Source organism: Lemur catta, chromosome 10, assembly GCF_020740605.2.
Source record: "Lemur catta isolate mLemCat1 chromosome 10, mLemCat1.pri, whole genome shotgun sequence".
In the NCBI taxonomy this organism is placed as follows: Eukaryota; Metazoa; Chordata; class Mammalia; order Primates; family Lemuridae; genus Lemur; species Lemur catta.
In genome coordinates, this window is record NC_059137.1 from 7,862,330 (window position 1) to 7,873,031 (window position 10,702).

Below are 10,702 nucleotides of genomic sequence, written 5' to 3' on the forward strand. Positions count from 1 at the left end.
AATCTAATAATACAGAAAAAGAATACTACAATCAGGTAGAGTTTATTTCAGAAACACAATGATTCAGTATCAGAATTAATTAATTGTACTACCTTAAGAGATTAAATAAGAAAAACTATATGATCATTTCAATAGAAAATGAAAAAGTAGTTAAACCTGATTTTAAAAGCAAAGGAAAAACTCTTAGTTAGCTAGAACTAAAAAGAAAGTAGTTTAAATGTCACTCTGTAGGGAAGCCCTTCTTTAACCTCCCCCATCCTATGTCAGGCCTCTGTTACACGTGCTCATAATGCCCTGTACCATTCCTTTTTTTTTTTTTAAGAGACAGGGTGTTATTCTATCACCCAGGCTGGAGTGCAGTGGCATGATCACGGCTCACTGCAGCTTCCAACTCCTGGGCTCCAGCGATCCTCCCACTTCAGCCTCCTGAGTAGCTAGGACTACAGGCACGCACCACCATGCTGGGCTAATTTTTAAATTTTTTTTAGAGGTGGGGTCTTGCTATGTTGCCCAGTCTGTTCTTGAACTCATGGCCTCAAGCGATCCTCTGGTCTTGACCTTCCAAAGGTCTGAGATTACAGGTGTGAGCCACCATGCCCAGACCTCCTTTGTAATTCTTATCACAATTGTAATTAATAACTTATCTGTACTAATTGTAAGACTATAAGCTCACTGGGACAAGAACTAGTACCTAACATAGCGCTGTCCATAGCAGGCGAACAACAAACTCCAGGAATAAGTCCAATAAGAAATTAGCAACATTAATCGGGTGTCAGGCAGATGTGAGGGGGGAGGGGATGGGTGTATACATACATAAACGGGTGTGATGCGCACCGTCTAGGGGATGGACACGCTTGAAGCTCTGATTGGGGGGTAGAAGACATCAATGGGCTGCAACTATCTCGAGAATTCACTAGAGCTGAAGAACCCACTTCCAATCTCACTCCTATTGTTGGTGGGTCTCAATTTTCATGCAGACTGTTGGCCAAATACTTCAGTTCCTTGCAACATGGGCCTCTCCATGTATCAATCACTTACTAGGTTTCAGACACTGTCCTTGGCACTTCACATGGTTTGGATCATTTATTTATTTGGTTAGTTAATTTTTTTTTCATTTACTGCAACAGCCACACTAAGCTGGATAGTTTGAGTCATTTAATCCTCCCAACAATCCCATCATTCTTATTAGCCTTATTTTAACTTGAAACTGAAGCCCAAAGAGTTTAGGATAATTCTTCAAAGTTATGAGTTAGTTGTTATTATTTTATTAATAATGGTTAATATTAAATATTTATGTACTGTTCAACAAGTGCCAAGCATTATGCTAATTGCTTTGCATATGTTAACTTGTTTAATGTTCACAGTAACCCTATGAGAGAGGTGTTATTTCCTGCCCTGTACAGATAAGGACACTAAGGCACAGAAGCAGGGAATGTGCTCCAGGTCTCGCAGTGGCAGAATTTGCACCCTGGTGGTCTGGCTGGAGACATCAGACTTCATCAACATCCACCTTCTCAGATTTGGGTTCTGGCTCACAGACAGCAGAGCTTGTACTCTTAACCTCTACTCTTTGGTGTTTGATAGTTAAGAGGATTTTTCCTCCTAAATTATTCCAAATATGTACTGGATCCCTATGGCAGACAGGCCCTCTGGATTCTATTCCTGGTTCTGCCCTTGACTCATGGATGATACTGGGTCAGTCACAGCTCTGCCAAGAGACGCTGAAACTTGCACTTTCTCACTACCTAATAATTTAATACATTGTGAATCCTACTTGACCCTAAATAAGGGCAAAATTTGACTTGTAAACAGAGGTAACTTTAGTTTGGCAGTGCCTCTAAAAGTTAAAAACCAGAGTTACTATCTAATCCAGTAATTCTACTCCTAGGTATATAATGAAAAGAAATGACAATACACATCCACACAAAAACTTATACACAAATGTCAGAGCAGCATCATGCATAACAGCCAAACAATCCAAATGTCCATCAACTGATAAGTAGATAAACAAAATGTGGTATATCTGTACAATGGAATATTATTCAGCCACAAAAAGAAATGAAGTGCTAAGTCATATTACAACATGGATGAACCTTGAAAACATTATACTAAAGTGAAAGAGGCCAGACCCAGAGCACGTTCCCTGCCTCTGTGCCTCAGTGTTCTCATCTGTACAGGGCAGGGAATAACACCTCTCTCATAGGGTTACTGTGAACATTAATCACATACTGTATTTTATTCTATTCTACTTATATGAAATATCCAGAATGGGCAAATCCATGGAAACAGAAGGTAGATTAGTAGTTACCAGGGCTGGGAGAGGGCAGAATGGGGACTATCTAATAACAGCCTTCCTGCTGGGGTGAGGAAAATGTTCTAAAATTAGGTATTAGAGATGGTTGCACAACACTGTGAATAAACTAAAACCCACTGAATTTTATACTTTAAAATGGTGAAGCTTGGCCAGGCGCGGTGGCTCATGCCTGTAATCCCAGCACTCTGGGAGGCCAAGGCAGGTGGATCGCTCGAGGTCAGGAGTTCGAGACCAGCCTGAGCAAGAGCGAGACCCTGTCTCTACTAAAAATAGAAACAAATTAGCTAGCCAACTAAAATATATATAGAAAAAAATTAGCCGGGCATGGTGGCGCATGCCTGTAGTCCCAGCTACTCAGGAGGCTGAGGCAGTAGGATCGCTTAAGCCCAGGAGTTTGAGGTTGCTGTGAGCTAGGCTGACGCCACAGCACTCACACAGGGCAACAAAGTGACACTCTGTCTCAAAAAAAAAAAAAAAAAAATGGTGAAGCTTATATTATATGAATTATATCTGAATAATAATTTTTTAATGTTAAAAAAAGAGAAAACTAACTCTAAAAGTCAAAGTAAGTTATTACACAAATCCACTACACACCTTCATCCTAAACCTTCCCTGGAGTATCATTTAAAATACACATCATCAAGGAAGTCCTTTTTTTAAAAGTGCCAGTCTAAAACATTTACATTGAGAAAAAGGCTATTTAATTGCATAGCCTCAGTCTCCAGGGAGGAGGGTACTTAAATAGGAACATTTGTTTCACTTCAAAGTTAAATACAATTCTGTGGGTGACCGTCCGTGTCACACTTTATGCAACTAGGAGAGTTTAGGGAAATAAGCACCTTCATCTGACATCAGAATTACTGGAATTTTAATCTAGAGTAAATGATTGCTTCCAGAAATTGTCTCTACCTCTTTGGCATATAAAACATCCATTAAGAAAAAAACTTTAGGTCCAGATTCAAAAGAAGATACGGTGAAATTTTCATTCATCTATTAAATACTGAAACCTAATATATAAACTTTTTAAAAAGGAATGTGTTTTTAAAGTAGGCTAGAAATGACAACCGTTCTCAGTCATGGTAACTTATGGAATTATTTGTATTGTGCTTGTTTTTGTTTCTATCACCTCCTTTACGTATGGGGACCATGCCTTTACATGCACCTAGCTCCTTGTCCAGTGCCTAGCATGTGTCAAGAACATGATAAATGAATTTTTCATTTCACACAGTTAAATTAAAACTAAGAGATGTCTTCTAATCAGAAGACTAAAACTGACAAGTATTAAACCTTTCTTTTTAAGTTCAAAATTAGAGGCAACAAAGAATACGTTTTTAAAAACTTTTGAGGCTGGGCTCGGTGGCTCACGCCTGTAATCCTAGTACTCTGGGAGGCCGAGGTGGGAGGATCGTTCAAGGTCAGGAGTTCAAGACCAGCCTGAGCAAGAGCGAGACCCCGTCTCTACTAAAAAAACAGAAAGAAATTAACCAAACAACTAAAGATATATAGAAAAAAGTTAGCCGGGCATGGTGGCATGTGCCTGTAGTCCCAGCTACTCGGGAGGCTAAGGCAGGAGGATCACTTAAGCCCAGGAGTTTGAGGTTGCTGTGAGCTACGCTGATGCCATGGCACTCTAGCCTGGGCAACAGAGTGAGACTCTGTCTCACACACACAAAAAAAGCTTAACAAATGCAAATTAAAACCATGAAATACCACTACCTATCAGAATGGCTAAAATACCAAGTGCTGACAAGGATGAGAATTCTCATGCACTGCCGCTGGGAATGCAAAATAATATTGCCACTTTGGAAAACAGTTTGGTAACTTCTTATGAAGTTAAATATACACTTATCACATAATCCATTAATCCTACTCCTAGGTATTTATATAGTCAAATGGTATGTTCACACAAAAACCTGTGTTTAAATGTTTATAGAAGCTTCATTTATAATTGCCCTAAACTGGAAACAACTCAGAAGTCCTTCAGTTGGGGGATGGGGTAAACAAACTGTAGAATATCCAGACAACACAATAGTAGTCAGTAATGTAAAGGAATAAACTGTAGATATACATAACATGAACAAATCCCACATGCATTATGTTAAGTGAAAGAAGTCATTTAAAAAGCTACATACTATATGATTTCATTGATAAAACATTCTGGAAAAGGCAAACTATAGGGAGAGAAAACAGTTCAGTGGTTGCCAGGGGCTGGGGATGGGAGGAGAGACTGACTACAAAGGGGCAGCACAAGGAAATCTGCAGGAGTAGCGGCACTGTTCTGTATTTTGATTATGGTGGTAGTGACATGACTGCATGTAAGGGCTGCATTTGGTGAACTGTTCACTAAAAAGAGTGAATTTTACTATATACAAATTTTACTTTAATTTAAAAAATGGAAAAAATACAACATGCGTTTAATATAGTTCAAAACCATACTTGTTATCTGTATGCTAACCAAAGGTCTCTAACATTTTAAAAAGTATAAGAATGAATGGGGAGGCCCAGGCAGGAGGATTGCTTGAGGCCAGGAGTTTAAGACCAGCCTCAGCAAGAGTGAGACCCCTGTCTCTACAAAAAATAGAAAAATTAGCCAGGGGTGGTGACACGCGCCTGTAGTCCCAGCTACTTGGAAGGCTGAGGCAGGAAGATAGATGGAACCCAAGAGTTTGAGGTTGCAGTGAGCTATGATGATGATGATGATGCTACTACACTCAGCTAGCCCTGGCAACAGAAAAGACTCTGTCTCAAAAAAAAAAAAAAAAATTGAAGAATGAAGATTGCTTCAATATAGGTGACCTCTCAACTTCTGACACATCCTATGAATCATGGTCCCATCTGACAAAGGTATGTATTTAACCCACAAATTAAAACCACATTCTTTTCTAAAAGAATGTGATTCTTATAAAAGAACATGAGGAGAAATTGGTAATGGCTAGGAAATAAGAAAAACATAGTACACCTTGGAATTCGTACATCTTTGTAACACACTGACAAAACTTCAGTGAACGGGGTAAACTCTGCACTATAATATGGATTTACATGATAGAAATATCAGACATTAGCATATATAGTTGCCAGGAAAAAATGCAATTCTCCTTTCTCTTACAACCTCCTTGCAAAGTAGAGAGCAGAAAACTACATTTCATAGAGGAAAACAATATCAGAGTCAAAAGTAAAGAAATAAGTAGAACTGGAAGCAAGTTGAAGTCTGGTTACAAATTTGTCCATATATTCTTCAATTTGATTCTTCCATTTTCTAGGTCATCTGTACCTTCTTCAAGAACTTTATCCAAGACTCCACTTTCTCCCCCAAAACCATGGCTTCAAGGGACAGAGGAAGTCTATCTCTTTGCCAAATCCCCTAACATTTTTACTGACCTCTATGGATTTTTTTTTTTTTTTTGAGATAGTCTCACTGTTGCCCGGGCTAGAGTGCCATGGCATCAGCCTAGCTCATAGCAACCTCAAACTCCTGGGCTCAAGCAATCCTCCTGCCTCAGCCTCCATAGTAGCTGGGACTACAGGCATGAGCCACCATGCCCGGCTAATTTTTTCTATATATATTTTTAGCTGTCCATATAATTTCTTTCTATTTTTAGTAGAGACAGGGTCTTGCTCTTGCTCAGGCTGGTCTCGAACTCCTGACCTCGAAAGATCCTCCCGTCTAGGCCTCCCAGAGTGCTAGGATTACAGGCATGAGCCACCACACCCTGCCTGGATTTTTTCATATTGATAATATTTACCTAATTTATTATGTGCCAAGAACAGAGCTAAATGCTCTATCTGTATCACCTCATTGAATACTCATAAAACTCCACAAGATAGGTGCTATTATTACCCATTTTGCAGATGAAAACATTGAGGCACAAAAAGATACGATTAACTGCCAAAGTCACATAGCTAGTAAGTAATAAGTCAGATTTTTATCCCAGGTAGTCTAATTCCAGAGCCCTTCCTCTTAATTTTTATACTTTATACTTTTTGTTTTTTTAACATTAATGGAGTGCAAGGCACTAATTTATGCACTGAAGATGGACATATGAATATAACAAGGTCCTACTCTCCCCTGAAGAAACTTATAATCTGAATGGGCAAGACCAACAAATAAGCGCAATACACTAAGTATACCCTAAGCGTGTTGGAGACGTGACAGGGAAAACTTCCCCTAAATTGTCTATGTTTATCACAACAGCATGAAAGTGGTCCCAGGTTTTACTTATCTCTGTATCCCTATAGTTCCTAGCAGGCTCTGAACAAATGTTTGTTGAATGAACAGCTAAAGTTAACCCACCTCTTCTTTTGTTGTACCTGTGGCTACTCACCACTTAATAAACTCAACACAGAAAGGATAAGGAACCCAAAACTACATTTATCTTGTTCTTCTTCATATCCTTCATTCAACAAATATTTATTATGAAGACTTTGAGCCAGCCACTGTTCTTAGCACCAGACCACGTCAGATAAGCACCCTACTCTCATGGAAGTAACATTCAAGTGGATGAAAGAATCAACTACCAAAAAGAGAAAAAGAAACTGAATAAGATCATTTCAGATAATTTTAATTGTTAAGAAGAAAATAAACATTTTCATTTATCATGAAAAAATATGATAAACAGTGACTACGGGTTGTTAATTCAGATTGCAAAGAGCAGTTGTGAAGATGACATTTAAACTGGTGCAGAGAGGTTAAAAAACATCTTTACTTTTATTTTGTGAATAAAAAAAGCAAAGGCCGGGCGCGGTGGCTCACGCCTGTAATCCTAGCACTCTGGGAGGCTGAGGCGGGTGGATAGCTTGAGCTCAGGAGTTCGAGACCAGCCTGAGCAAAAGCGAGACCCCGTCTCTACTAAAAATAGAAAAATTATGTGGCCAACTAAAATATATATAGAAAAAATTAGCCGGGCATGGTGGCGCATGCCTGTAGTCCCAGCTACTCGGGAGGCTGAGACAGTAGGATCGCTTAAGCCCAGGAGTTTGAGGTTGCTGTGAGCTAGGCTGATGCCACAGCACTCACTCTAGCCCGGGCAACAAAGCAAGACTCTGTCTCAAAAAAGAAAAAAAAAAAAGAAAAAAGGAAAAAGCAAAGCTAGAAACTCCATCCAAGATTAGGAGCCAGAATTGATCTGTGTTACTGACAAGGACTGCAATGATATTTTCTCCCAAAATTTATACCTAACTCAATGCTATAGGAATAGAAAATTGTTCACATATTCACCAATTTTATGTAAAATTAGTTTGGTTTTATTTTTGTATACAGTGGCTTTGCCTTATTTCAGAAAATAAATGTTGGCCATATTGTATATTAATTTATTTTTAACTCTGAATGCCTGCTTCTAGAACAGGTAGGAGAGGGGGATTAAGGAGCCACCTGCATGAATAAGGGTCCTGACAAAAAGATGCAAAAACTTGATTTCTTTAACACTTGAGGGTTTGATCTTCAATGTCTGGTATTTAAATATAATATTTTAAAGAATGTAATGTGTAACATGCCATTCCATATTTCAAAACCCTTTAAAAGGGCATTAGAAAGAAATGGTATATATAGAACTATGAAGAAAGTTGCGTTTTTTTCTAGTCTTGCAAAGAAACGGACACCAGGTTTTAAAATATTAATTAACACTGACTTTGGCAAGTCATTTAACTGCTCCAAGTCTCCACTTCTTTCCCAGGGGTAAAAAGAGAGTGCTGATATTAGAAGATCCCTATGGGTCCTCCCAGCTCTAAACCCTTTGATTCTCCTTAGAAAATAGAGGGTACAAGTATCCCAACCTTAACTGCAGGGAGGAAACGGTTGTCTATGGGTTTGGATGAAAGGCATAACATGAATGGATTTTAAAAAATGGGTGATGGTGGGTGCTGGCTGCAGCAGAGCGAGGGATGATGTTGGGTAATATTTGGAAAACAGCTTCCTCAGTTCTAAAAAAAATTGATGATGTGGAGAAAAACAGGGCCTCTTCAATATTTTGGCTATTTCTTTATAACAAAAAATGTGTAAGGACTGTTGTCTGTCGCTTTTGCAGCAATGGGTAATGCAGGTGAGCACTTTTTAAAAATTATTTATTTGGGGAAAGGGGTGTAAAAATTATTTGGAGTTCAGTTCTTACAATAATTTTTCTTCTGATGCAATAGGTCAGGTAACGTTGTACAAAAAGATTCCTCAGTAGAAATATTTCCTATATATCAATGAAAAGAATGGGAAGGAGAAACAAAACAATTCTGATGCTCACAATAATACTCTACACAGCCAAAAGCATTGACAGCAAAAAGAGAGAGAGAGCATGAGCTATAATCGGAAAGAATCACTAGAAAGGAAATCGTAAATTTCCACCACTTTTATTCTTTTTCCTTTCTTATCCTCTCCTACAGAGATGAGCCCAGTCTTAATTTTCTCTTAATCCCAAAATAGGTAACAAAGCCACAGCAATCCTTACACATTTTTTGTTATAAAGAAACAGCCAAAATATTAAAGAGGCACTATTTTTCTCCACGTCACCAATCTCTTTTAGAACTGAGGAAGCCGTTTTCCAAATATTACCCAACATCAGCCCTCACTTGGCCGCCGACACCCACCATCACCCATTTTTTAAAACCCATTCATGTTATGCCTTTCATCCAAACCCATAAACAACCGTTTCCTCCCTGCAGCAGAAGTCTGAGCCGCCCGCAACGGTCCGCCAGGCGGGCTGAGTCCGGCAAACAGCGAGACTGCAGACTGCGGTGCTGGGCAGGGCCGCCCCGCCAGCTGACACCCAGGCTTCCCTCATCTCCCGAGCGATCTGAGACGGCTCAGGACCCTGATGAGACCCCGCCCTTGAAGCCGAGCCCCGGGAAGGGGGGGAGTGAGGCGGCCTCCGCCTCGCTGAGCTGAGCCTCAGGAAAACAGGCGCCTCCGCCCCGGCCGAGCGCGCCCGGCCGCTCCCAGGTAGGTCTCCGCAGCCGGGACCGCGGCTCGGCGGCCCGCGCGGGGAGGGCAGGGGAGGAGGACGTGGCCGGGATTTCGCTCGTCACGATTCATGAAGGAGGGTGGGAAGGAAGGAGGGGCTGGAGACGGAAAAAGGAGTGGAAGGAGGGAGCTCAGGGAATAAAGACGGCACGGGAGGGGAGAGGGGAAATGGGGGCGAAGGCAACGACGGTGCAGAAGAACGGGGGTGCAGGGACAGGGATGGCTGCAGGGGGTAAAGGCGGGGTGAAGGAGCGGGGACGGGGTGCCGGGGGTAGAGGGGGAGGAAGAGGGATTGGGGGATGGGGTGAAGCGGGAGGGATGGGGAGCGGGGGAGAGGAGGAGGGAGGGATGGAGTGAGTGATGGACGTGAAAGGGGATAGAGGTAAAAAGGGAATGGAGGGATGGCGATGGAGGAAGACGTGGGCTGAAGGAGAAGGGACGGGATGAGGGGAGGGGTGAAAGGTGAGGGATGGGGGAAAGGGGCACGCGGGAAGCGGACAGCGGAGGGGAGCGGGCCGGGCTGCCGGGAGGGACTTGCCTCCAGGGAGGGCGGCGCCTGAATAACGGGACCCTGCAGGCCAGGGGCCTCCGGCCGAGGGAAGGGGGCAAACCGCTGGCCGCGGAGGCTGGGGCGCTGTGGGCAGGTACCGCGCCGGGCTCGCCTGGGCAGTCGCAGCCCCTGCCTGCGGGAGGGACCCCCACCGCACTTACTCTCCCCGACCACGGCTTTGAGACCAATGGGGGCCATGGCGCTGCGCGAGGCTCCGAACTCCGACCCTCCTCACGCGACGCCCGCGGACACCGCCGCCTCCTCAGGTCGGCGCGCTCGGCTGGCTGCAGCTCACCGCCCCGCAGCCGCGCTCGGGACCGACTGATGCGCGGACTCGGCGCGGGGGCGCGGCGCGAGCCAGAGCGAGGCTGCCAGCCGCCGGCGCGCGCACGGGGGCGGGGCCGGACAGGGGCGGGGCCTCGCGCCAGTCGTTAGCGTCACCCGCGCGCCTCCACCAATCGCACTAAGGCCTGGGGGCTCGGCCCCGCCCTCTGGGATGCGGCCGGGAGCGAGGCGACCCCTGGCTGGTGCCGGAGCCTCTCCCTCCTCCTCACCTCAGGCGTCGCGCGCGTCCGGGGCGCAGGGTCCTAAAGTCCCTTCAGTTGCCGGCTCAGCACTCGAGTCCCTGGCCACAGGCTACTGACAAGCTCGGTCTTTCTGAAACTCCGCTCTGGTCCCGTCTTTCCTCTTCCTGGGAGCCTTCCATTTTTCCCCTGCCCACAGAAGGAGCTCGCCGGCTAGATCTCTCTCCAGCAGTACCCACCCCCAGCCACAAGGTAACCTGGGGTACATCGACACCATCTCTTATCTCTCCAGGTACCTGGATCCATAGATCTACCATTCACTGAGCTCTCATTGCGCGTCTAGCTCTGTGCCTTACAGGCATCATCTTATT

General features: G+C 43.6%; 1 protein-coding gene across 1 annotated transcript in view; it reads right to left on the reverse strand.

Annotated features, from left to right (window-relative positions):
- Positions 1-10,196, reverse strand: part of STXBP1 (syntaxin binding protein 1) — a 66,329-nt gene extending 56,133 nt beyond the window's left edge. Inside the window, exon 1 of the mRNA XM_045563379.1 lies at positions 9,969-10,196. Within this exon, the coding sequence (XP_045419335.1) occupies positions 9,969-10,005 (37 nt within the window). The 5' untranslated portion in view covers positions 10,006-10,196. The remainder of the gene's footprint in view (positions 1-9,968) is intronic.
- Between the last annotated feature and the right edge of the window lie 506 nt (positions 10,197-10,702).